The sequence below is a fragment of the Podarcis bocagei genome (assembly GCF_964188305.1).
Source record: "Podarcis bocagei genome assembly, chromosome: 7".
NCBI classification, from domain to species: domain Eukaryota; kingdom Metazoa; phylum Chordata; class Lepidosauria; order Squamata; family Lacertidae; genus Podarcis; species Podarcis bocagei.
This window is the reverse complement of record NC_138132.1, coordinates 35374091-35402009: the sequence shown is the minus strand read 5'-3', so window position 1 is coordinate 35402009 and position 27919 is coordinate 35374091. Positions and strand designations below refer to the sequence as shown.

General features: G+C 48.6%; 1 protein-coding gene and 2 long non-coding RNA genes across 7 annotated transcripts; 2 read left to right on the top strand and 1 right to left on the bottom strand.

Annotated features, from left to right (window-relative positions):
* The first annotated feature begins 31 nt into the window (after positions 1–31).
* On the top strand, positions 32–3899 carry LOC308592351. Its single transcript, XR_014010476.1, has 2 exons — positions 32–243; positions 1335–3899. It is a non-coding gene; the product is annotated as an uncharacterized lncRNA (long non-coding RNA).
* Positions 3900–5193: 1294 nt separating this feature from the next.
* On the bottom strand, positions 5194–26572 carry DCDC2B (doublecortin domain containing 2B). 5 transcript variants are annotated; one of them, XM_081203688.1, is made up of 11 exons: positions 26095–26572; positions 15721–15778; positions 14250–14326; positions 13500–13631; positions 12293–12439; positions 11809–11848; positions 11135–11203; positions 7902–8079; positions 6451–6554; positions 5912–5990; positions 5194–5470 (listed from the first exon to the last, which is right to left on the bottom strand). In XM_081203688.1, the coding sequence occupies exons 1-10, from the start codon at positions 26370–26372 to the stop codon at positions 5919–5921; spliced, it is 1155 nt and encodes a 384-aa protein (XP_081059814.1). In that variant the 5' UTR covers positions 26373–26572; the 3' UTR covers positions 5194–5470; positions 5912–5918. The 5 variants fall into 5 exon arrangements, with proteins under 5 accessions (XP_081059814.1, XP_081059813.1, XP_081059815.1 ...); XM_081203687.1 differs by having other exon boundaries at positions 5194–5467; positions 26095–26569; XM_081203689.1 differs by having other exon boundaries at positions 5928–5990; positions 26095–26569.
* LOC308592358 lies at positions 8059–12286 on the top strand. Its single transcript, XR_014010486.1, has 3 exons — positions 8059–8191; positions 11068–11237; positions 12148–12286. It is a non-coding gene; the product is annotated as an uncharacterized lncRNA (long non-coding RNA).
* Positions 26573–27919: the final 1347 nt, after the last annotated feature.

Sequence of the window (27919 nt, the reverse complement as noted above, 5' to 3'; positions counted from 1 at the left end):
GCCCCCCGCCCACTGCCCGCAGCCAAGTCTCGTCGGCAGCTCGCGGCGGCTGTTGGCGGCGAGCTCTCGCGAGGCTTGTTCGCAAGGCATCGCGGATGCCTGAGCCGCGCCATTTTGGAACTGGCTGGCAGACTGGAGCGAGGCCTTGTGGGCGCGGCGGGGGAGAAACGGCGGCAAAGAGGAGCGTTCAAAATCCGGGATCCCGACTGGAGCTGCTGTGCTTTACCGGAACTTGGCTGGCAGGTGAGAGTCGCGGCGGCGACGCCGCTTCCTCCTTCTCCCTCCACACCGCCGACCGGCCTGAGGGAAGAGGAGGCGGAGGAAACAATGTTTGCGTGGGGGGGGGGGGGCGGGGCGCGTCCCGGGGGGGGGAGAGGGAGGAGAAGCCAGGCTCTGAGGCTCCCATAGTTCGGTCTTTCGCCCCCTACCTCGAGCATGTGGCCTCTCCGTCCTTCCCCCGTCTCCTTTCTTCTTCCAAGGGGAAAAAATGGGACTCAAGTTCCGTTGGGGTCCGGCTTGGTCGAGGAGCGGCAGTTGGAGGCGGATTGCGAGGGAGGGAGGGAGAGTGTAGATAGGGCAACCTGGGGCGGGGGTGGGGGGAGTCGTACCCGACTTTACCTGGCTATGAAATGGGAGGGGAGCATAGCTGTCAACTTTCGGATTCGAAAATAAGGGATCAGCAGCCTCACCTGTCCCGGGGACAGTCTACGGGATATCTAACAATCCGGGATAGCAGCGGGAAACGGCGCTGGAATAAGGGAATTTCCCGCAAAAAAGGGAAGGTTGACAGCTATGGAGGGGAGATGGAGGGCAGGAAACACGCACGCAGTCCCGCAGGTTAGGCGCTGAGATCCGCGGGCGCTTTTCCTCCTCCGCCCCCTCTTTCTTTTCCTCGGGTCCCGGATCCGAGCTTGCCACCTCTGGTGGTTTGCAGCGCCGTCCTGTTGCGTGTTTACTTAGAAGTAAGCCACACGGTGCGTTACGGGGACTTTTCCCAAGTAACTCTTATGCCTTGGGGTTGCAACTGCAACTCCTCCTTTCACCGAGGACTGCCTTCTCTTCTGCTAGTTCGTTGGGCCAAGGAGCGTGCTTGGTGACAGTTTTAATTCCTCCGGTTTCCTTCGCGCCTGCCTCCCATGATAGTATCGCCGTTTCATCCTGCAGTAAGACATTTTCACCTCTTTTTTCTGCCGACTTTAGTGTATGCTTCCAGCGCAATCGGCGTGGATTTCGTTGCATGTTCTTATTTTAAGACTTCCTTGTTCACAAGTACATGGTGTTCACGTCTGGAGAAAGGAACACTGATTGCAATGTGTCTTGTCTCTTCTTCCCAGCCTGGCCTTCTAGGTGATCTGGATTCTGAACATGAGGATATTTTGCAACCTGTTGCCTCACTTGTGGGGGACAAAAGGTAGCTGGATGTTGACCTGCAGAGTCTGCTTCGGTTGAAAGGGAAAACGTTGACTAAAAAGCGAATTGGGATTAAAACCAGCTCAGTCACTTTTCCACTTCAAACACTTCTGAAGTCTGCAGAACCTACCTCATGAACTTTTGAAATTCTCCTTAAATTCAGGATAACACCTTGGACTAATATTTTCCCACATGGAATGGATAATTGTATAAACTTCTTAAGTTCTTCATACTACTTTCAAGAGCTGTTTTTGCTTTCTGGTTCAATCATTTCAGGCAAAACTGAGATTTAGTGCTTCGACACAACAAAATGCCGAAAAGAAAATGTAAATTTTCTGTTGGGCTACAGAAGAAGTATACCTGTTTTAGAAGAGGTAGAGATGATTTTGAAGGTGAATGCATGATATGTAAACCGGGTACATTTGTCTCTGTGGCAAATAAAGGAGGACGTGACTTGCAATCACACGTGGAGTCCGAAAAACACAAAAAAGCAATTCGAGGCGAAGCTTCCTCAGCACAATTAACAGACCTTTTCATAAAACCATGTAGCAAATTGGAAGATGAAGTAACTGCAGCTGAAGGAACTTTTGCTTTTCACACTGTTAAGCACCACAACAGTTATAATGTGATGGCGTGCACATCAGGCCTACTGAAGACGACATTCCCGGATTCCAATATCGCAAGGAAGTTTTCAAGTGCAAAAACCAAGACAGAAGCAATTGTAAATTCTGTCTTGGCACCCGATTGTTTGGAAAATGTTTTGAAAAGCATTGAAGAAAATGACGTATGTTATTGTGGAGTTTCTACTGATGGGAGTAACCATGGTTCAGTAAAGGTGTTTCCAATAGTTATTCAGTATTTTGACTGGAAAAGTGGTGGTTTGCAGTCCAAAATAATTGAAATGCAAAGCCAACCCAATGAGACTGCAGATACAGTCTTGTCATACGTGAAGGAAACTCTTGAAAGTAAGGGACTGCTAAAGAAATGCATAGCATTCATAGGTGACAACTGCAACACAATGTTTGGAGGGATACGATGGGATTCAGAAGGAAGAAATGTGTTCGCAAAGTTGAACAATGAGCTAGATAACAAAACTTTAATTGGTGTGGGATGTCCAGGACACATTTTGAATAATTGTGTTCATCAGGCAGCAGAAACTTTGGACATTGATGTTGAGAGCATCATTTTCAAGATATACCAGTACTTTCACATCTATACAGTCCGAACGGAGCAGTTAAAAGAGTACTGTGAATTTGTAGATACTGAATACAAAAAGCTGCTATCTCATAGCAAGACAAGGTGGTTGTCATTATTTCCAGGCGTCAATAGACTCATTCGCGTGTTTCCAGCTGTCAAGGCATTTTTTCTCTCGCAGAATAATCCACCAACAGTGTTAAAAAGGTTTTTTGAGCACGCGTTTAGTGAGGTTTATTTATTGCACTTGCAGTCTCTCATGAGTATGTTTCACTCATATATTTTAGAACTCGAAAGGGAAAATAATTCAGTTGTAGAGGTACTGAAAGTTCTGCTTTGTGTTCAGAACGTGCTCAATGAACATAAAAGCAACAACTTTATGTCCCTCAAAGTTAAGAGCCTTCTAGAAGAAAAGCGTAAGGAGGGTCTTGGTGCAGAGTGTAACAAATTCTATGCAGATGTAAATAGCTTATATGACAGCTGCATAGAATATCTGGGAAAATGGATGGAGTCCATGAAAGAGTTTTCATGCTTCATGTGGATGTCTCTTAGTGAGTCACTTGAGTGGGATAAGGTAGAACTTTCCATAAAATTTCTCCTGGACAGGGATGTTTCCATAGATGATGTGAAGTGCTTTGATCAATTCTGCAACCTCAAGAAGTTTGTGGATCAATACAAAGGTGATGATAGGTTCATTAATCTTCAGGCACATCAGAAGTGGACCAAGTACTTTGAGACTTCCCAAAACATGTGTCACTCAGAACTTTTGAAGATTGCACAGTTTTTTTTTGCTGTTGCATCACATGATAATGCAAATATGGAACACATTTTCTCTTTGATGCAGAGTTGGTGGAGCAAAGAAAGAGGCCACTTATCCTTGGAATCGCTGCGGAGTATATTGCTAGTACAATATAATTATAAGCACTTTACTTGCAAGGAATTCCATTCTTATCTCTTAAGCAATAAGCAGTTGTTGAATAAGATAAGATCTACAGAGAAATATGCTTGGGCCAGACAACATCAGAAAGAAGAACAAAGTGCATTTGAAAGTGACATACCATAAGGTAATTAAAAGTAGAAGTTAGCAAATGTGTCCTCTTTTTTGTTCTTCAAAATATGGCAACCTTAGTCTGGAATTGAGAGGGATGTTATGCACTGTTGACACTAAATAAATGTTTTGTACTGACAGTATATGGTGAATGCTAATGTATAAGTTTGCTTGAAGACAGAGATGCATTATTAAACAGTCTGTCTCCCCACACTGCCTCATATTTAAATCAAGCCTTGCAATTATGTATTTGTTCCCCATCTCTCAGCCTTAGTTCCCAAGGCAGCTCACAATGACATTTAAAAATCCATCCAAGAAATGAAAGGGCCCCTGAGCAAATGAATGGGGAGGGCACAGGAGGGTGACACAGCCTAGAGGAGCCTTGGGCAGAGCAGCAGTCCCCTAGGATTGCTATCAGTCAGATAAGTCACTAAAGTGTAGTGCCAGTTCCCTCCCTTCAAAACATATTAGTATTAAAAGCTGAAAAGCTATAGGAGAGCCAATATACTCGCACGCACCCTCCACTGGTATAGACCATCTAGCAGGACCATCAAGACATTTTCAATCCCAAATCTGGGTCAGAATCAATTTTATAGCAAATGTGGTTATAGTATGAACAAGAATTGAGAAAACATTATTTTAAGACACAGTTTGCCAGTCTGACTTGCACTGCCACAATGATGTCTCCCAGCCCACATAAAGCCCCTGAACTCCTGGCTCAATGCCCCCTTGATCATGAGATGATGAGGTTCCTTACCACCTTCTCCCTTGAAAAGTACTTAGAACTGAAGGAGGCAGTTGGACACCTGTTTCCCACACAATGTGCTCTCAAGGCTCAGATTAATTCTACTGGACCCAACTTTTGCACAAATCCCTTGGAAAAGTTAAGTGAGTACATGCACACTTTCTCTTGCACACCCCTGGTATCTATGATGTTAACTGTCGTAGTTACAGGTAGGTAGCCGTGTTGGTCTGCCATAGTCAAAACAAAACAAAAATCCTTCCAGTAGCACCTTAGAGACCAACTAAGTTATTGGTATGAGCTTTCGTGTGCATGTACACTTCTTCAGATACACTGAAACAGAAGTCACCAGACCCTTATATAGAGTGAGAGGGTGGGGAGGGGTATTACTCAGAAGGGTGGTAGGAATTGCAGTCGTCAACAGGTTTACCACGCCTATCAGCCAATCACCCATTCCCACCACCCTTCCGAGTAATACCCTCCCCACCCTCTCACTATATATAAGGGTCTGGTGACTTATGTTTCAGTGTATCTCAAGAAGTGTGCATGTACATGAAAGCTTATACCAGTAACAAACATAGTTGGTCTCTACTGGAAGGATTTTTTATTTTTATTTTGCTAACTTCTGTTTACCCATTCCCATATTTGTGTGTGTGTCACTGTATTAAACTAGCAAGTATCAGTTGTCTCACATACACAGTCCCATTGAGGTCTGCACCCCTTTCTGCCTCCTGGATCCCACCACCACAGCCCACCTCTGTGATGTGATCCTCAGATGTACATTCCAAAGTAGAGAGCATTCCAATGCGACATCTTTATTGTAAGAACATCCATAAGATAAGCATTTGAGTCGAAGATTGCACAAAACCAGCATGTAGTTGTTTAAGGATCTCACACACACGCATATCTAGGAAAAGCCTTGCTGGGTCTTTGTGTTACCACAGTCTTTTCTCAGGTGAAACAAAGTTTCTTCAAGCCGGATGGAAAGGAGGCTTTCTTGTCACTTCTTCCTGCGAGTCACCAGCAGAACACTGAATTGTGTGGGCCTTCTGTAGTTTGTCAGTATTCTCAACCTACTTGATGCATAAAGAATTAGAAATTAAAAAACAAGGCTAGTACTGTCTCCAAAAAATATTGAAATAAGCATCCAGAGGGCATTGGAAGGAAGGTTGGACTGGGGTGCAAGTGCTGGAGTAGGAGAGCTGTAGGAAGAGAACAGGGATGGGGGACTTGTGGTGTCCCAGGTGTTGCTGGACTACAACTCCCATCATCCCTGACCATTGGGCCATGCTGCCTGCAGGGGACAATGAGACTTGGGAGCCCTGCAAGATGTGGAGGGCCACTGATGTACCCCACCCCTGTCTTAGAAAAAGGTAACACGTGCAATAATAAATGGTATTTTGTGCTCAAGTGATTAACCACCTTTTCTAAGCTGAAGGGGTTAAACTATGGATCTGTTTTTTTCTGTGAAAGGTGCTGCAGACAACATGCACATTTCTCTGAGACAGCTACTTTACTTTCCGGCTACTTTACCTTCCTGCGTTGCAAAGCTTCACTTTTGGGCACAACTTCCTCTTCTACAGTTTCTGCAGCTTTCTGGAAAAAAGGGGAGATAGAATTGAAGAGGCCCAGGAGGATTCACAACACACACAGCTGGAGAAGTGCTTTGTTGCTCCATACAGCAGTAAGTCCCAGTGAAGAAAATGGGACTTGCTTCTGTGTAGAGGGCTGTACAGTAAGTTGGCCACAGCCACAAAGCCAGTTGCTTTTTAGAATCATGGCCACAATTGGAATGTAAAATTTAACAACAGGCTCCTTGTGTGAGGATGGAGATCTAAAAAAGCTTTCAGCTTTCAAGTCAATGTAAAGGCAAAGAGACTCCAACCCAATATTCAGAGTTCTCCATAACTCCTCCCCCCGACACATTTTGAGAGTGAATTCTTCCTGCTGAAGTTTCGACACCCACTGGGATTCTTTGCGGTGATGACAGTTTCCATTCATAAAATCAATCCAGAAGATGTTGACCTAAAGAGAGGCCCACATAACCTCCTCATACCTGGTCAAGAGGCAATTCCACCTGCGTGTTTTCATCATCTCTGATTTCCTGGGCATTCTGTATCTCTTCCCTTACACCTTTTATTTTGTAAACACTTCCTTCATCTGTAGGAAAATAAAACATTTTGAGAAAACATTCTGTATCCTGGGGCATCCTTACCAGAGGAAATGGGATTGCGAAGGCAGCCTACCCAAATGGCCTGCAAGTCTGAAGTCTTCTTCACTTTGGGGGAATCCTATGACCTTTCCCCTTAAAATTAGGAGCACCCTTTCATTTCACCCAAGAGGTACTTCTGAATAACACAGCTACGTCATATTCCAGAGAAGTTTTCAGCATCTCTCACACATGATGGGATTCACTATGACAAAACACAGTTCTTGCCACCAGCTGAGGACAAATTCATGGAAGACAGGGGGCCTTCATGGAACCTTCAGGGGGCACAGCCTAAATTTAAATCAAGCTGGCTCAACCCGAGACCTTCCACAACCTTCACAGCACACACACCGGTCATACTACATGCGGTTGGGCTTTATGTGAATTCTACCATCTTTATTACTACTGTATGAAGGATAAAGGTAAAGGGACCCGTGACCATTAGGTCCAGTCGTGACCGACTCTGGGGTTGCGGCGCTCATCTCGCCTTATTGGCTTATACAGCTTCCGGGTCATGTGGCCAGCATGACCAAGCCGCTTCTGGCGAACCAGAGCAGCGCACGGAAACACTGTTTACCTTCCCGCTGGAGTGGTCCCTATTTATCTACTTGCACTTTGACGTGCTTTCGAACTGCTAGGTTGGCAGGAGCAGGGACTGAGCAACGGGAACTCACCCCGTTGCAGGGATTCGAACCGCCAACCTTCTGATTGGCAAGTCCTAGGCTCTGTGGTTTAACCCACAGCGCCACCTGCGTCCCTGTATTAAGGATACTACAATCCATATTAAACCAACCAATGAAGACATTTGGTTGCCTGAATGAATACACTTCCCCTCATAGGGTTTTGAGTTTTGTTTTTTTAATGACCAATGAGGCTATCTTTGTGTTATGTGCGACATTCATTCATTTATAACATTTGTACTCTGCTCTTCAGCCCAAAAGGCTCCCAGAGTGGCTTACATGCAATCAAAACAAGACAGGCTTATCAGCTAAAAATTCACACAGCACGCAAGGGAAAAGGAACAGGGAGGGAAGAGGAAAATAAAAAACTCAGGCACTACACAGCTGTTCCTATATTGACCAACTGGCACAATTCAGGGGCAGGTGGGACCTGATGGAAATGATCCTCCAGCAAAGCTGATTACATTAGCCCTGTTGCTTCCCATCTCTCCCCCTGAGGCAGCCTGAGAGAATGGCTGCCCCCAGGATGACAGTTGAGGGGAGGAAGAGGAGGAGGTCTGGTGGGGCTGGCATAGCTGACAGAGATTCCAAGCAAGAAAACCTCCTTTTCCTTTTTACCTTGGTCAGAATTCTGGTTTGAGTTCCTCCTGATACGCCGGACCTGGCCTGGCTTGGCGTGGAAAATGGAGTCTGCCTCCTTGCGCAGGTGCTTTCTGCCTTTCCGCGTCACCGCAGAAAGATTCTGGCTGCTGTCCTTCTGCACAATCCCTGTGGACTGCACTCTCCGAAGGTTCAGCTGCAAGTGTGAGACAATTTTATCATTCTCAGGAGAAATTTATTTCTAGGAGTGGTGCCTTATTTGAGCTGGGAGCCCCACCATCTCCACATTTATGAGTGCTGATGCTCAGGTGAGATGTTTCTTCACAATCACACAAGTTGCCATGGCTGTCACTTGTGAGCTCCTACACTCACATTTCACTGCTGACACAACTAGGCTCTTTCCACCAAAAAAAGAAAGCTAGTGTGGTGTAGTTGTTAGAGTGTGGGACTAGGACCCAGGAGACTAGGGCTCAAATCCCCACTCGGCCACTGGGTGACCTTGAGCCAGTCATAGCTTCCCAGGCTAACCTACCTCCCAGAGCACAACAACCTACCTCCCAGAGCCTTACCCACAACAACTTCAAATTTGGTGATGACCTGTTCCTTCAGCTCAGCAGCACAGCAATGGGCACCCGCATGGCCCCACAGTATGCCAACATCTTCATGGCAGATTTAGAACAACGTTTCCTAAACTCCTACCCACTCAAACCTCTCTTGTACCTGCGATACATTGACGATATTTTTATCATCTGGACACATGGTCAACAGACCCTGGACACCTTTCACCAGAAATTCAATGATTTTCACCCCACAATCAACCTTACAATGAATCAATCTATGCAAGAAATACATTTTTTGGACACTACTATAAAAATACAGGATGGGCGCATAGACACCACCTTATACCGTAAACCAACTGACCAACAAACATATCTACATGCCTCTAGCTACCATCCCAAACATACCAAACAGTCCATTGTATATAGCCAGGCACTACGTTACAGCCGCATCTGTTCCAATTCTACAGACAGAGACTCTCACCTAAGAGATCTACAGCAAACCTTTTCAGAACTAAAATACCCAGCAGATGAAGTTAGACAACAGATCAACAGAGCCAGACTGATACCCAGAGAGAACTTGCTGCAAGACAGACCCAAAAAAGAAAATAACAGAACACCTCTAGTCATCACATACAGCTCCCAAGTTAAAACAGTACAACGCATCATCAGAGATCTACAACCTCTCCTGGACAATGACAGTTCTCTTTCTCAAGCTCTGGGAGGAAGACCTTTCATTGCCTACAGACAGCCACCCAATCTTAAACAACTCCTAACCCACAATAATACTACGACCAGACTTAACACGGACACTGGCACCAGAGCCTGCAATAAACCCAGATGCCAGCTTTGCTGCCACATACACCCGGACAACACCATTACTGGCTCCAACAACATCATACATACCATCTCGGGACTATTTAATTGCTCATCGTCTAACATTGTGTATGCCATCAAATGCCAACAGTGTCCTCCAGCTCTCTATATTGGACAAACAGGCCAAACCTTACGCCAAAGAATAAACGGACATAAATCTGACATCAAGAATCACAAAACAGAGAAACCAGTAGGAGAACACTTCAATCTCCCAGGACATTCTATACAAGATCTCAAAGTAGCTGTTTTACTACAAAGGAATTTCAGAAATAGACTGGAAAGAGAAGCTGCTGAATTGCAACTCATTACCAAACTTAAAACCATGGATAGACCTGGTCTGAACAGAGACATTGGATTCTTATCTCATTATACATGACTAAGCCATTTCTCACCTTCTCACCCCTTGCCTTTTCCTGTAAGACCTATTACAGTCGTTAAGAGTCGTCAACAGGCTAATCTCGGCTATCTGCCAATCTCCCATTCCCACCACCCTTCTGAGTAATACCCCTCCCCACCTCACTATATAGAAGGATCTGGCAACTTCTGTTTCAGTGTATCTGAAGAAGTGTGCATGCACACGAAAGCTCATACCAAGAACTAACTTAGTTGGTCTTTAAGGTGCTACTGGAAGGAATTTTTTTATTTTGACTACCTCCCAGAGTTGTGAGGATAACAGTGGGGAAGAGAACCATGTGTGCTACCTTGTCACTTTTGAGCTGGCCATCGGGTTTGAGGGAGAAGCAGGGCTGTTTCCACACAATGATTGCTAAGGTGGAAGACACACCACAGGATGACTTTTCCCACTCCATATTCTCATGCTGAAGCAAACTTGGGGAAAGGGTCCCCACAAAATAAAATGGCAGACTTGGGTAGCCAGAGAACAAGTGCTTTCAGCACATCCATCATTTGTTATCACTCTCTAATTCTAGAGGGTGGACGCAATGGCAATCTCATGGAGATTCATCCACTTTGAAAATGCACCATCTCAAATCGGGGTGTGGAGTCTTCCTGGCCCAGTGGGCCTCATGACCTTCTGTTCCCACCCTCACAGGGTCATTACGATGCTAGCTGCTTGGGGGCTGCAGCAAGAGGAGCTTGGGCAGGCCGATGCTTGGCAAAGCTGCATTCTGGAGGGATTGGCTGTGCAACCATGGGTTGAGTTCACCTGCTGATGGGCAATGAACCATGATCAAGTGCCCCACAGGGAATTTGGTCATGCAGATGATCTACCTACGTCTATACCTGATGTTACATTTGCAGAGCTAAGCAGGATCCAGTATGGTTTAAAACTGGATGAAAGACCACGTGTTGAGATTCCTGCATTGCAGGGGACTGGACTATAACACCTTTGGGGTACCTTCCAACTCTGCAGTTCTGTAAATCTATTATTCTATATGACATCAGGTATGGGGAAGATGGGTGTAGTTTGGGGAAAACAGTCTCACAGGCCAAACTGGAACCCACACAGGGCCAAATCTGTCCTGAAGTCTGGAGATTGCTTACCCCTGTCTTAAATGGTTCAAACATTTGTCCCAAATGGCATATTAAGAGCCATCATTTGCTTTTCGGGGGGGGGGCAGATAGAAGTATTTAATGATGGAAGGGAGAGATACATACAATAAAAACATGTTTTTAAAAATATGACATCAATGAATTTTTAAGGCTGCACAAACCTTAGGGGTCTTTGTTAAGTTCTTTGCAGTAATATTACTTTTACTGATGACCATGTAATCACAAGCTCCCTTTTTCAGTCAACACGAAAGAGAAGCGTGAGGAGAAGCCCCCATTTCCCCAGAGCTGCTGTTTGTGTTTCTCTACCTGTTGTGGCGGTTCAAGGAGTGCTGAGTCACTGGACCCCTCTAGCGGAGCCAGGTGGAGCTTAGCTAACTGGAAAAAAAGAAGATATAAAATTCCCACCAGGGTAATTGTGAATAAATCAAATTAATTGTTAACTTAACCCAAGGCTGCTTCATTTTAAAAAGACAGGCAGACCCAGAGGGCTGGAATTCCGAGTAGAGGAACCAAAGTCTATCTACATTTCAATTGGGTTTTGAGCCATGGCAATGGAAAGGGCAGACTTTTGTGGCACAACATCAACAAATCCTATGCACTGAGATTTAGCAATGTGAGATTTTAGCTTCCCTGGGATCTCTTTTATTTGATGAAATGGGGGTGGACCAGCCCAATACATCACACAGGGAAGCAAGCGTTTTACAGAAATCACACTATTTTTGAAGAATCTAACATCTTCAGATGGTCACTGGAAACCCTTTTTTAAAAAATGGATTTTTCCCAGAAAGGGAAAATCTAGAATAAAATATTTTTCTCATAAAATATCGTGAGAAAAAACATGGGCTGGCCATTCTGCATGAGCACCACCAAACCCACCATATGACACACCAATCCATCTGGAAGTCTTTTCCCCGCCCTTCCCCCTTCAACCAGCAGAATCCCTGGTCGGCACCATCCCTGGGGAAGTCAGCAAAACTTACCCCTCGATTGTGGCTCATTCGTCTGCTATTTGAGTGGTCCCTGTAATCATAGAAGCAGGAAATTCACTGTGGCCCACACCCGGATAAGTTTAGTTAGGGAAAGAGGGTCTGGACAGGTAAGATTTATTTTAAAATAATAATTCTTATAGTGCTAAAAAGTTGCCTTTGGTACGTTGTTATATCTGCTATTATGTTGTTTTACTATGTAATTAGGACATTGTTTTTGCACTGTTTGATTGTGAAATGCATTCCTGTTTCCTTGGTTGTAAGAGCATAATTTGTTTTGTAGAAAAGCGGCCTACAAATATGATTATGAACGATTTTTATTTTGTTTTAAAGGGCTATGTTTGGAACAAGAGGGACTGAACAAGTTGTAGCAGCATGAACCCAACCACAAAGGAGTGGGGAGGGGCTGGTGTTTACAGACTTGTAGCCATCTAAGGAGTGGCACTTGAACCAGCCCCCAGTGACTTCAACCACCTACCGAATTGGCTGGTGTGTTATCTTTGGGGGCACTAGCAATTCAAAGTAGGGCAGGTCTTTGTACTTCTCCAGGCCCACCGCCACGTAGTAGTTGCCGCTCACCAGATCTTCACCAGTGGAGACGGCATCGCCATTGAGCTTGCAGAGCCTGGCCAGAGACAGAAAAGCAAATATCTACAACAGGCAGGGAAAACTAAACGGGGAACGAGATTGAGGATGGAGAGAAAGTTCTATATTTGAATGGGGAAGGGCCATAGCTCAGTGGTGCAGCACCTGCTTCACATGCAGAAAACAACCTTTGCATGGGAGAGCCACTGCCAGTCAGTGTGGGCAATACTGAGCTAGATGGGCTAATGGTCTGCCCATCTGAAAGTAGGTTCCTGAAACTTCACTATAAATCTGAAGTGAAACTAGCAAACCAAAATGCTTACGAAGCCTTGAGAACAGACTTTGCACCTTTCTGCATTACTGTAAAACAATAATAATAATGAATTGGTATTCTATTCAAACATTAAACCTACAAAACAATGTGGGTTTAAATGTCACTGTCTTCCCTTGAGAATTGTGTTGACAGCCTGGGAGTTTGAGCAGAATTGCCAAATTATAGTTCCCTGAATTCCTTGGGAGGAAAACCATGACAGTGATGCCAATATAAAACAGAGTGCAGCTCTCTTCCTACAGACCACGTAGTTGCTTGTAACCCCCAGTCAACAAACCTTGTTGCACATATTCCTAGGAATGGGCACTTTCAGAGGAAGAATCTAGCAATGCCAATTACTTTTATTTATTTATGGCATTTATATCCCACCTCTCCTTCAAGCTCAAGGCGGGATTCTTCCCCATTTTATCCTTATAACAACCCTGTGAGGTGGGTTGGGCAGAGGCCCACCCAGTGAGCTTCATGACTGAGTAGGGGTTTGAACCTTGGTCTCCCACATCATCATCCAATGCTCTAACCACTACACCTTTGGAAAGGCAGCCCCATACTGCAAGCATCTCATTCCCAGCTGATTTTTCTACTTGTAAACTACTTAAAAGCCTGTTTTGGCATTAAACAACATATAAATAGCCAGTGTTACAGAATTCAATAAATCCCACATAGAGGTGCCTCCTAGAAGACAAAAACCTTTGGGTCCATTTCCCAAAGAATCTCGTTACTGGAAAGTGAAAGGCAGGCAAAAGGGGTGGAGCTTGTTCAAAGTACTCACCTTCTAACAGCCCCAGTCCGCAGGTTCGCCTTGATTGACAAGATGGACAGGACGGCGCTCCACTCCTGCAGGGTGCTCTTGTTGAGGATCAGGCGGAAGGGGGGGCTTAGCAGGTCCCCGTTGCGGAAAACACTTCAACAGAGAAGCAAAGGGACAGGCTGCATGGGGCATGATTTCCATAGTCACCTGTATGTGTAAGCTCTCCATTCCTTTGGGAAGGGGCGTGGCTCTGTGGCATGGTTGCATATGGAAGGTCCCAATTGAAACCCCAGTGGCACCTGGTAGGGCTGGGAGAGAACCTGGCCTGAAACTTTGGAGAACCACTGCCAGTCACTGTAGACAATGCTGACCAAGATGAACCAGTGTATGAATGGTATACACTGATGGTATACAATGATGACCACCAAATCCACCAACTACATACAACAAAACAATGCCACTGTTGCTTCAGGAACCTCCAAGCCGCCTTGCATCCAACAGGTACTCAATTCAGATTTATACATTTTTGTTAACCACACACCAGCTAAAAGCAGCACGAAGCCCTTGTGCCAAGAAGTTTACCCCTATCACAGTCAAGAAACATGGCTTGAGCCAGGCCTGGAGTGAGGGACGGGGCATGTTCTGCCTTCAGGACCCTTTCCTAATAATCTCTGCACTCCCCCCCCCACCACCACTGTCCAAAGAACATTTGTTTTAGTTCTCTACTGCTCCAAAGGGGAAATTGTCAGAAGCAGCCAGGGAGTCACTCACTGTATAATGCAGGGCAAGTTCGCCTGCTTCCTCCACTGTGTCGAAACAGGCATCTTCTGGGGAATAACTGGGTAGCTCTGAAGACCAGAAACACCAAAATTGTTATTGACAACAAGAAATCGCCAGCCGTGCTCTTGGTGCTCTGCAGATAAGCATAAACGGAAAAGAGACCAACAGGGGTCTCTACCCCAGCAACCTTACAATATGATTTTTGGAAGACCAAAAGAGGGGAGGGAGGACTAAGTCTGACAAGCGACGGACATGGGGTGACTCAGAAGACTGAGACAGCCCAGGAAAGCCTGACAGGTTTATGCATTCTAAAGTTCAAACTCAGAATTTGAAACCAGACAGCCAACAACATGTTAAATGGGCTGCTGCCCTCCCCACTAAGCCCAGAACTATGGCACACAGCAGTGAGTCATTGTGGCCTTGGCAGGCCTGTTCCTAAGAGGCACTGCTAAGACAAGGTCTTTCTGTTGTCATCAACACAGAAAGAAGCCTCTTTCACAATGGCTTGCTGAGTGCACATCCTGCTGCTATAGTGACTAAAGCTTTACTATACACACAGCTCAGTTGGTAGAGCATGAAACTTTATCTCAGGGTCATGGGTTCGAGCCCCAAGTTGGGCAAAAGATTCCTGCATTAAAGGGGGTTGGACGAGACCCACGTTGTTCCCTTCCAACTCTTACAATTGTATGATTTTTAGTCTTGTAGGGTGGATGGGACTAACTCAAGGGGTTCCACTCAGCCTGAGGAAGATTCAGACCTTCCTCCACAGATTTACTCTTCAGATTCTTCAGAGGTTAACCTATATAATTCATATCATCTTCAATGAGTGGACCATTCTGTACCCCACCACTGCTTGCCTTTCGACCTAAGTAGAATCACAACAGTGATAGATAGTTCAAGGTCTTGTTGCTATATTTAAGAGAAAAATCAATAGATGGATGGATAACTTACTTGCATCATCCACTAGGCATTGCAATTTGTGTACAAACACACACATTACTACTACTATTACTACTACTACTACTACTACTACTACTACTACTACTATTTGTACCCCCACCCATCTGACCGGTTGCCCCAGCCATTCTGGGTGGCTTCCAACAAATATAAAAGCATAATAAAACACCAAACATTTAAAATCACTTAAAGCTGCTTTCTACTGAGCCTAAAAACACAGAAACAGGGCAGTTCAGAGCCCTCTTGCAGGTTTGCTTCACTGCATTGGCTTCTCAGCGACTGGCCTATATTGGAGTGGGTGGGCCAAGCAGAGAAAGTAACTTTTCCAGACTAAGTCTGAAGGCAAAGCTTATTCTTTTGCTTCCATAGTGCCTAATATGCCAATAAATATTTTTAAGTTGTTTTTGTGTGTGTGTGAAAACCGCTTTAAACTGCTCATCCTTTAAAGCAGTATCAGGTTCTTACAAACAGCCAAGGCCTTTCCCTGCCCCACTCTGGAACTCACCTGCACTCTGTCTTTCTTCTGGTTCCCATTGAGCTGCTTCATTCCAGGGTTTAGATAGCTGTCAAAGCAGTGAGGGAAGAAAATGAACAGGGTGAGCAAGCAGAGGTCAAATCCCAGCTCAAGTCCGGCTCACTGATTGGGTTTTGAAAGTCTACTGTTGCCAAGTCTCACTCTCCCCTGCTATGGATTGGACATGTAATTTAGCTTTACAGCTTCTTGTTTGGTGGAATTAATGTCCCCTGACAAAACCAATGTGGTTTTTATAAGCAGCAACATTTAATTAAAAAAACTAGTTTGATCTGGAACAAAGTGCTGCGGTATAGCAGGGGTGCCCTCCAACACTTGCAGGGGTGAGCAGGTAAGCAGGCACCAGCAGCACCATGGCCATTGCTGCTGCTGCTGCTGCTTTATTCCCAGTGTTCAAAATTAGCCAGGAGCCAGGTGCATTTTGAACCTGACTGTCAGCCACTTGCAAACAAATGAAGATGCCAGGGAGCCAGGATGGCGCCTGACATCTCCATCATCTGGAGGTACATGCCTGGGGATCATTGGATCTTGATTGTTTTCACACACTAATATCACATCCTGTAGAATTCTATCCGTTATATTTTATCTGCACAATCAGAACAAATTTCTAGAACCAGGTTTTTTTTCCTGTGCAGCCTGAACAGGAGTGTGAACAGCATTAATTGTTGTGCAAACCTAGAAAATAGTGACTCCCAGAAAATAGTGACTCTTTGGAGGCGATCAGACAAAACCAGAGACACTGGTTTACAAAAGCCAGAAACGACCCCTAACTTCGTAGTGTATCAGCCCGCCAAAATGCAAACTGCCAACAGCTGCCTCTCTGTCTCACACCCACCTCTCTCTTCTGCTAACATCCCTAACTGTCAACGACCATTAAAATCCCCTGACCTCTTGAGGAGCAAATAAAGACTAGGGTCCTAATCCAGTCTCTAATATATGATTATGACTACTTCTACAAATTATACACTTTTTGGCCCAAAGGCCCCCAAAGTGGGAAACGGCATGTTAAAACAAAATATTTCTTTAAAATATTTATAAATTGCCTACTCCTATAAAATATATTAAGGCAATGTACAACAATGCACGCACACACCCACACACCCATAAAGTGCCACAAAACAGTACAAAACAATCATAAAAAAGACTGGCTCGTCTTTTTAAAAATTTAAACAACTGAACAGGCCTGTCGACATAAAAAGATCTTCAAGAGACATGAAAGTCAAAAGCAAAGGATGCCCTCCTCTGGTTAATGGCAGTGATCAAGCTGGTGTCCTTATTTCATGGAGTACAATAAATGCTACCATCAAATCAGCAAGCAAAGGCAGCCAAATCACAAGAGGAAAAGCTTCCCCAAGCAAGATTGCTTACAGGTGACTTCACCAACCCTCCACACACAGCGCCTAGAAGAGTGTACAGACAAGAAGAACCACTTCTCTAAAAAAATGAGAAACACTTCTAGAAATATTTATTAAGTCCAACATGCCCCCCCATTATTTCTAGCAAAATATAGCCCCTCAATAGAAGCCTCATTAGACTTGTGTGTCCTGTCCCTCCGAAACCTCAGCCGTGACCTCCAAAGTCAAAAGCACTTGCAGAAAGGTTCTAGTTCTCTCCTAATAATAATCATAATTGTCAGAGCTGCTTCAAGATCCTAGCTCACAGAGGATCACGCTAGCCAGCGGTCATTAAGTAAAAGTCTTTATTGAGTTACAGTTTCCATTCCCAAGCTGCTGCGTGCAACTCTACGTCTAATGGCTAGATCGGCGAAGCTCCGTCTGAGTCTCCGCCCCTTGTGCACCAACTTAATATCCTAGCCCTGCTCCACCTTTTCCGCCTGACTGCTCTCCTCTGGGTCCCTCTGCCCCCCGGGGTCTCTTCCTTCCGGGATTCTTCTGACGCCGACCCCCCGGAACTCCCTGTCTCCTTGCGCCGGGCTTTAGGACCTGGCTCCCTTTCCTGGCTGCCTACTGCGTCACTTTCCTGTGCATTTGAACTTGGCGCGCGCGCCCAACCTTCCACTTTCCGTCTGACCGTTTCTTCGCTCCCCGATGGAGGTGTGGCCACTCCTGACTCGTGCCCTCCCCCCTGTTGCGAGCTGCCAGCGCTTGATCTCTGGCGCTCTTCCTCTTCCCTGCTCTCTGGCTGTGACGCTGGTCCCGATTTCCAACTGCTCTCCTCGGAGTCCCCTCTGGCCCTATCTTCCTGGGGTGTCCCCCTAGGCTCCCCCCTTGCCCTGACCACTGGTGCTCCTTTCTGTGAATCTTCTGATTCACTGGAAAGACTCGGAGATCTCGGGTCGTCGTCATCACTCATCTTTTCTTCTGCCTCCTCCCCCTCGCTCTCTGTTTCCTCCCTTGCCCTTGCCTCTGCTCCTGAACCCCTGACATCCATCCCCCCCTCGAAGCCCCCCGTTCCCCCCTCCCCTCCTTCCGGTGCGGGAACTGGGTGCTGCTGTGTCAGAGGGACGAACGTCGGATACAGTTCGCTTCCCGTGGCGGGCCTCCATCTGAAGTCTCCCGGTTCTGCCTCCCTGCTCTCGTCGACGACGGTCACCTCCGCTTCCATCTCTGTGCCGCCGTGCTCGAAACCAGGGTCGTCCCCGAAAACGTCCATGTCCGTCTCTCCCTCACTTCCTCCTGGCGGCGTTGCTCGTCCTGGACCTTCCAGCCACTTCTTGCGCCACTGCTCCTCTGGTCTATCGTCCCACCAATACGAGGGTTCTGAGGCAGATCCCGAGGGTGACCCCTCCGGGGAACGGGCGTCTCGTATCGGGTCCTCGTCCGAGTCGAACCCCCGGAATGTGCTGGCAGAAAGCGTTGGCGTGAAAAGCCAGTCGTCGAAAAAGTCTGCTGGCATTGGTCTATGTGGGAAGAGGGCATGAAACTCGTCTTTGAGCAGAGGTTCGTCCAAGGCGTAGCCCGGCACCCAGCTGTTCGCACTGGCCGGGGTGCCCTCCTTGGCGAGAAGGTATTCTACCCCTTCTTCCCCCCATCTGGAGTCCAAAATCTCCGTGACTTCGTTGATGCGTTCCTTCTGTGCCACTCCCGCGTGCCCGGTTCCTTCTCTGAGCGGACTCGGTGCCGTTCCGGGTTCCTGAAACCTGTGCGGTGCCTTGTAGGGAGTGAGCACCGATCTGTGGAACACCGGATGCATTCTGGAACCCTCCGGAAGCGCCAGCCTGAAAGCCACCGGGTTGACCTGCTCTTCGACTTGGTAGGGCCCCAGTTGCTTATGCCCCAGCTTCTTCTTGGCCAACGACCTGGCCGGCACTGCGTGGGCTGCTAACCAGACCCAGTCTCCCACATGGATCTCTTCGCCAACCCTTCTGTGTTTGTCCGCTTGCACCTTGTATGCATGTTTGGCCAGCTCCAGGTGTCGCCGCAGCTGATCGTGGACCTCCTGCAACTCCGACGCGAACGCATCTGCTGTCTGCGGCTCCCCCTCCCCCATCCTTTCCAGTCCCGGGAAGGTTCTGGGGTGCCTCCCGTTGTTAGCGAAGAACGGCGTGACCCCCGTGGACACGTGCTTCGTGTTGTTGTAGGCAAACTCGGCGAGCGGCAGGTAATCCACCCACGTCGCAGGCTGTTGATTCGCATAACATCTCAGGTACTGCTGCATGATGGCATTGACCCGCTCCGCCTGCCCGTTGGTCTGCGGGTGTCTCGCCGACGCCAGGTTGATCTTGACGTTCAGGAAGCCCATCAGCTTCTGCCAGAAATTCGAGATGAACTGTCGCCCCCGGTCGGACAGAATAGACCGTGGCAGACCGTGAACCTTGAACACGTGGTCTATGAACAGTTTGGCGGTTTGCTCCGCCGTGGCCACCTTGGCACACGGAATGAAATGTGCCATCTTGGAGAACAAGTCCACCACCACCAGCACGGCCGTCTTGCCCCTCGAGCTGGGCAGATCCGTGACAAAGTCCAGGGCCACTCTCTCCCATGGTTCGACCGGAGTTTGCAGCGGTTCCAACAGTCCGGCCGGCGGTTTGTGCACCAGTTTGGCCCTCTGGCAGGTGTCACACCTCGCCACGTAGTCCGCGACCTCCCCTCTCATTCCGGGCCACCAGAAGTCCCTGGCGACTAATTCCACCGTCTTCTCCTTGCCAAAGTGCCCGGCAGTGGGCGCGTCGTGCAGCTGCTGCAGTACTTTGGCGCGAAGTTCGTCTCCCGGCACGTAGATGGCCCCTTTACGAATGAGCAATCCATCTCTCAGCTGGAACTCGTCGGTCGCTGCCGTGCCCCTGTGCACCTCTGCCATCTTTGCTTGCGCGAAGGAGTCATCCTGCAACGCTCGCCGCACCGCCTCCAGGTCCACTGTTGCCGCAGCGCACACTGTTGGTGCGAAGATGTGCATGGCGGCCGCTGGCTTGGCGTCCTCCAGATATTGTGGCTTACGAGAGAGAGCGTCCGCCATGATGTTGGTGTCCCCCGGGACATACTCTATTCGGAAGTTGAAGTTCGCAAAGAACTCAGCCCAACGTATCTGCCTCTGGTTCAGGAACTGTGCCGTGCGCCAGTGTTCCAGATTCTTGTGGTCCGTGCAGACCTGCACCGTGTGCTTGGCGCCGATCAGGAAGTGTCTCCATGCTTTGAATGCTGCATGAATCGCCAGCAACTCCCTGTCCCAGATGGTGTAGTTCTGTTCGGACTTGCTGAGCTTCCTGGAGTAAAACGCTCCCGGCCGCCAGACCCCCTGCGGGTCTTTCTGCAGCAGGACTGCTCCCACGGCTCTGTCCGAGGCGTCTGTCTCCACCCTCATCGGCCCGCTGGGGTCGACATGCAGCAGCTGCTCTTCCGACGCGAAGAGACGCTTGAGTGCCTGAAAGGACTGCTCCGCCTGCTCTGTCCAGATGAACTTCTTTTTCTTGGAGCTAAGCGTGTCCGTGATGGCCGCTGTCTGCATAGCGAAGCCTTTGATAAACTTGCGATAGAAGTTCGCGAAGCCGACAAACCGTTGGACCTCCTTCCGGTTGCGTGGGCTCTTCCAGTCCAACACCGCTCGAACCTTGGCGCTGTCCATGGCGAGCCCCTTGTCAGACAACTTGTAGCCCAGAAAATCCACCTCCGTCACGTCGAATTGGCACTTCTCCAGCTTGGCGTAGAGCCTATGCTGCTGTAGCCTGCTTAGCACTTCTTTGACGTGTCTGTCATGCTCTTGCTGCGATTCCGAAAAGATCAGGATGTCATCTAAGAAACAGACGCACGTCTTGTAGAGGAGCCCTGCTAACACGTGATGCATGAACGCTTGAAAAACGTGGGAGCCATTTTGCAATCCAAAAGGCATAACTCTATATTCGTAGGTGCCCAGAGGCGTGAACATGGCCGTCTTCCACTCATCCCCTTCCCGCATGCGAATGAGGTTGTACGCCCCTCGCAGGTCTAACTTGGTGAACACGCTGCCCTTCCGTACCTTTGCGAGGAGGTCGTCGATTCGGGGCATGGGGAAGTCCGATGGCTTGGTCACACTGTTTAAGATGCGATAGTCCACCACAAGTCTTTTTTGGGGCGTGTCCCGCTTCTTAACAAAGAATACAGGACTGCCCCCCGCTGCCTTGGACTCCCGGATGAAACCGCGCTCCAAATTATGATCTATGAACTCTTTGAGTTCCTGCAGTTCGTCCTCAGACATGGAATACAGCTTCCCTTTAGGCAGCGCCGCCCCCGGCAGCAGGTCAATTTTGCAGTCATATGGTCTGTGGGGGGGTAGCCTGTCTGCCTCCTTCTCGCAGAAAACCTCCAAAAATTCTGCGTACTTGTGGGGAATCGCTTGCAGCGTGCCTAGCAGCAGCTGTGACTCCTCTTCCTCTCCTTCCTGCCGGGGAACGATGCAGTGTTCAGCACAAAAGGAAGAGCCGAAGGTCAGCTGCCTCTGGTACCAAGCCAGCGTTGGGCTGTGCTTGTCCAGCCAACTCATGCCCAATACAATGGGCGTGTCCGATAGTTGAGTGACGTTGAAGCTGATGATTTCCTTGTGATTCCCAAGGCGCATCACCATTGGTGGCGTCTGCTTCACCACTTGCCCCCCTAGCAGCTCCCTGCCATCCACCGTGACCACCTGCAGGGGCAGCGTGGCCGGCAGCAACTGTATAGCGTGCCGGTCTACAAAGTCCTGCCCTATAAAGTCCGCATTGCTTCCCGAGTCAATGGTGAGCGGCACGTCCATGGTGATTCCATTGGGCAGCTGGAGCGATGCGGTGAGCCTCACTACTGGTTTGGGCGGGAGGGGGTCCATGGGCTGTGAAATTTCCGGGGACTTCTTCACTGACACGTCTGGCTGGGCCCCATTGCCTCTTCCTCCAGCCAGACATCGTCGTTTCCCTGCTGTGGTCCTCCTTGTTGCGTTGCTGCAGTTACCATTGCTGAGGCTGCAGTGTGCTTGTGGAGCCTCTGGGGACACTCTTTCGCCATATGCCCTGGATCCTCGCAGATGTAACACTTCCTGTTCCCTCTAGGAGGCTTCGCTTTCACTGTTGTCGGTGCTAGGGCTCTGGCTGCTGATTGAGCCCTTGCACTTCCAACCTCCATAGGTTCCACACCTCCTCCTTGTGGAGGCGTGGATTGCGCACGCGCTGCTTCTCTGGGAAGGAAGGAGGAGCCCCTGGCTGGTTCGCGCCCTCCACGCCCTTCGTCCCTGCTCCACGGACGTTCTTCCAGCCGCACCCCCACGGCTAGCGCCCTCTGAACGATCTCCTGCGTGGTCCGGGGTCTCTCCCCCCTCGCAATTTCATCTTTAACCGAGCCGTGCAATCCCTCCCAAAACAGGTCTCTTACAGGAGCCGAATCCCTGTCCCATTCCAGAGCACTGACCAAAGCGAAAAAGCGGGCATGATACTGCCTTACGCTGGCCCTCCCTTGTTTCAGTCCATGTATCTGCTGCCGAGCAAGATCCACGTCAATGCTTGATAAGAAACACCCATCCATCGCTTTAATAAAGGCATCCGCATTTTGGAGCGCCGGATCCTTATCCCTACACAAATTGCGCAGCCATGCTTTAGCTTCCCCATGCAAATGGGACATGATGAACCCCACCTTCTCTTGCTCATCTCTAAAGTCTTTTTTCAGCAGTTCCAGTGCGCACATTACATCTGCTCTAAAGTTGGGGTACTGCTGCAGGTTCCCATCGAAGTGAGAGACCAGACCGCCTGTTCGTCTCGCCAACCCAATTCCCTCCTGTTTGGGTGTCAGTTGCCCGTGCTTCGTAAGCATGTCCAACCTGACCTGGAGATCCCTGCAGGCGGCAGCTGCCTCCTCCTCTCTCTTCCTGGATGCGAGAGCCTCGGCATTCAGTTGTGACACTGCTTTTCTGAGTTCCTCTATCTGCTGCTCAGCCGTCATGTTGTCTGCCGTTCGTGAGCTAGCTAGTGGGCACCTGCTTCTCTCCTCTCCTCGAGGCTGTAGATGCCCACAATCAAGAGACGGAGCTTACTGTCAGAGCTGCTTCAAGATCCTAGCTCACAGAGGATCACGCTAGCCAGCGGTCATTAAGTAAAAGTCTTTATTGAGTTACAGTTTCCATTCCCAAGCTGCTGCGTGCAACTCTACGTCTAATGGCTAGATCGGCGAAGCTCCGTCTGAGTCTCCGCCCCTTGTGCACCAACTTAATATCCTAGCCCTGCTCCACCTTTTCCGCCTGACTGCTCTCCTCTGGGTCCCTCTGCCCCCCGGGGTCTCTTCCTTCCGGGATTCTTCTGACGCCGACCCCCCGGAACTCCCTGTCTCCTTGCGCCGGGCTTTAGGACCTGGCTCCCTTTCCTGGCTGCCTACTGCGTCACTTTCCTGTGCATTTGAACTTGGCGCGCGCGCCCAACCTTCCACTTTCCGTCTGACCGTTTCTTCGCTCCCCGATGGAGGTGTGGCCACTCCTGACTCGTGCCCTCCCCCCTGTTGCGAGCTGCCAGCGCTTGATCTCTGGCGCTCTTCCTCTTCCCTGCTCTCTGGCTGTGACGCTGGTCCCGATTTCCAACTGCTCTCCTCGGAGTCCCCTCTGGCCCTATCTTCCTGGGGTGTCCCCCTAGGCTCCCCCCTTGCCCTGACCACTGGTGCTCCTTTCTGTGAATCTTCTGATTCACTGGAAAGACTCGGAGATCTTGGGTCGTCGTCATCACTCATCTTTTCTTCTGCCTCCTCCCCCTCGCTCTCTGTTTCCTCCCTTGCCCTTGCCTCTGCTCCTGAACCCCTGACAATAATGATTCACCTCAGCCACTCTCCACAGGTCTCAGGCTAAGGGCTGAGTCACCTCTTCTCTCTGGGACCCTCCAAAAGCCACTAGACTTTGGACACACACACCTCTCTGTTTTTGGCCATGTTGGCTGGGGCTGATGGGAGCTGTAGTCCAAAGCATCTGAAGGGCACCAGGTTGAGGAAGGCTACCCTAAACATTGACCACCAGATACACCGCTCTTTAAAGCAGCCCTTTGTTACCTGCCAGTAGATTGGCTGTATTCCCAGCAGACTGGGGGATAAGAGGCACTGAAATTCAGACTGTTCCGTTACCTTGCACATCTGCTTTGTAAGTCAGGAGCCCATGCATACACAATACTTGCTGGGGATAATGCCTGTGATGTTTGTGGACTGACATCACAGACTTGCTGCTGTCACAATCCAGGAGGGGAGTCTCCCTGGGACACAACAGCCCATTGTGGGGCCTCCTGTATCGATACGGGAATCCCAAATGGGAAGGGTGTTGCTGTGGCACTCAGGTCCTCCTTGTGCGCTTCCCAGAGGGCCAGAGTAAGAACAGGGTGAGAGACCCTCCAAGTGCCCCTATTTTCCAGGGACAGTCCTGGATTTACAGAATGTCCTACTTTTCCTCTTTTCATCAGAGAAATGTGGGAGGGGATGCAGTTATGCGACCCCTGAGCTAAGGAGATAAGTAATTACAACCTTTAGAATGGGGTTGCTCTTGCTATATTCCCAAAAGTGAAAATCCGGACAAAGTTGTTGACCAAAAAAACAAGTAAGTCTTTGGGCCCTTGGGGGGATTTTTAAAAGCATTTTTATTTTAAAAATCACCCTAGTTGCCCGGACACCATTTTGACAATGATTCCCAGATGTGTCCAGGAAAACCCAGACATATGGCAGCCCTACTTTAGAAGACATCTGAAGGCAGCCCTGAATAGGGAAGTTTTTTAATGTTTAATATTTTATTATGGTTTTTATATACATTGGAAGCCACCCAGAGTGGCTGGGGCAACCCAATCAGATAGGTGGGGTATTACTATTACTACTACTGAATAGGACGTCCCTATTTTCATCAGAGAAATGTTGGGGAGTAAGGGGTGACGGGCTAGATTGCCACTGGCCTGATCCAGCAGGTGGGCTCTACTTATGCTCTTAACTTCCACTCAAGCCATCAGGACTCGTGTAGGAGATCCTGCCTCAAGGAGGCCGGAGGGTGGCAACACGAAAATGGGCCTTTTCTGCAGTGGCTCCCTGCTTGTGGAATGCTCTCCCCAGAGAGGTTCAGTTGGTGCTTTCATTATACACTTAGGTGCCCAGAGAAATGGTTCCTCTTCAACCAGGCCTTGGGCGGAATGACATCCGGTGCCCTTTTAAATGTGTGGTGGGTGGGGGGATTATTGGGTTGTCTTTGTTCTTATGCTTATTATGTATTTTGTGTGTGTTTTTATATGAGAATTTTACTATGTGAACGGGTATAGGGCAGCATGCAAATTTAATAATAAACAAATAAAATACCATGTGCCAGCAGAGGGAGTTTTCTTATAAGACGACTTGCCAGACACAGCGAGATTCAGTGTCTATTTCTAGTCACCTCCCAAACATATTCCTAAAACGCTCACAGCCACGAGGCGGCTGTACGTGAAAACAAAAACATTGGATAGGCTCAGGGACAGCATACAGGAGAAAGGGTTAACTCTGTTTGGCATGGTCTTTCAGGTTTAAATGACCTCCCCCTGCCCCCAGTCCTGTTATTTGCTCAACAGCAGAAAACGTGCACATTGAACCAGCATGTTTCTCTACAGAGCTAACTGCAGCTTGGGAAGACAATTTTTATCTAGGGAAATGGTGCGGGACAGCTGGGTTGAAAGCTTAACTCCCCTTTACACAGTCCGTCCGTCCCCCCATTCCGGCAGCTCCTTTCAAATAAAAATCTGGCATCCTGCGGTGCCCCAGGTGAGAAGACACCCTAATTTTTGGTAGGAAATCAATGCCCTCATACCTGACTTCATCCCTCCCTGCCAGTCAACATAGCTAACAGGTTCACAGTCAGTGGAGCTGATTTTCTGCAGAGAGCCTGGGATTATTTGGGGTTGGGGAGGGGGGCAGATATTCTGCTGCCATCGCTATGGCAGGCAACACAGCCAGCCTCCAAGTGCCTACTCACTCCAGTCTCTTGAATCTCTCAAAGCCTCCTGCAACATACTGGCACCCGTTCTGCAGCTCGCCCAGGTCGGAGACCCGATGACCGTGCCGGGGGGTGTAGATGCTTCTGATGGCCGTGGGGGCATGGATTGTGCTGGTCACCTCGTTCAAAAAGGCCTCAAAGGTCAGGAACCGCCGGTGGCTCACCACAAACTTCCTGCCGTGGAAGAAGGGGTCCCCGTTGCGATACACCATCACGTTCCTGGCCACAGGGGCCGCTGCCACTGTCCCTGAGCTCATGTCCCTCTGGCCTGTGGGTACCAGCAGGTTGCTTATCTTGCAAATCCCCTTGGCCAAAGTTGGAAAGCGGAGCAATGGGGGCAGGGGGCAATCCTAGGGAGCTGCCACCACTGCAAACCCTTCCAGTCTGAGCAGGGCCTTTTTGCCAAGGTCTGTTCTGAGAGAGCAAGGCTTGCCGTTTCCATAGCTGCCAGCTCAGCAGGGGAGGAGAAAATATCCTTGTCAGGCCAGGAAGCTGAGCCACATCAAGAGCGAGAGGGAGGGAGGGAGGAAGAGAGTGAGTCACTTTTGGCTTGCCATGGACACCGATCCTCCCTTGAACAACATTCACAGTCCAGGTTCCTTCCTTTGACTTCAGAACCTATCCAGTTCTCAGGCCCGCAACATGGGAAGCACTTGAGCATGTGCAGAGTTCCTCCCACCTAGGATTATAAGCGAGGCTTCCAGGCCCTTCTCACTTACGTTGAGAAGTGATGCCACTGGTGGACACAGCTTGGGAACGTATATTTTCACACTACAGTGGTGCCTCGCAAGACGAAATTAATCCGTTCGAGTCTCTTCGTCTAGCAGTTTTTTCGTCTTGTGAAGCAACCCTATTAGCGGCTTAGTGGATTAGCGCTATTAGCGGTTTAGCGGCTATTAAAGGCTTAGTGGCTATTAAAGGATTAGCGGATTAGCGGCTAAAAGGCTATTAGCGGATTAGCGGCTTAGAAAAAGGGGGGGGAGCGAAAAAAAATTGGAACACTTGCAAGACGTTTTCGTCTTGCAAAGCAAGCCCATAGGGAAAATCGTCTTGCGAAGCAGCTCAAAAACGGAAAACCCTTTCGTCTAGCGGGTTTTCCGTCTTGCGAGGCATTCGTCTTGCGGGGCACCACTGTATAGGCAATACATTTATTTTGCAAAGGAATTTGCAATCCTTCCTGTGCTTGCCTACCTAACAACTCGGCAAGGTAGTCCATTGTTAATTCCAATTTACAGATGGGGAAAAAGAGGTTGAATGTGTTGCCTACGCACTGAAGCCACAAGACTTGCCCCTGGGCTGCTTATTTGTCAAAGCAAGCTCTGTAGACCCTGGCAGGACTAAGTACTACAATCCCAAACAGCCGTGTGAGGCAGAGCAGAGTGTCTCTTGGAGAATATTCTGTGACTGTTCACAGAACCTGGTGCTCCATAACCATCTCCCTGCATCGGGCATTGCTGTCCAGCCAGGTAGGAAATGTGGCTGCCACCTCTGATGATCACAGATGGTTTGTATTCTGCAATTCAGTACAAGAACAACAACAAAAATGCAGATAGTGGCACAAGGGGCAGAATCCAGATTCTCCAGCATCTTAACTTTTCTCAGGGGGAAAAACATAGCCATAAACCTTGCAAAGGATGTGGGTAAATCTGACCACAGCAGGCCGATTTGTTGCACAGCATCTTGCTTGTACCCACAGAAAGCAGCATTGGGGCAGAAGTGATGGTTTGGTACTAGGCAGAGGACACTTCTCTGGAATACTGGGTGCATAGTCTGCGATAATCCAAAGCTTTGTGTGGGATTGCTG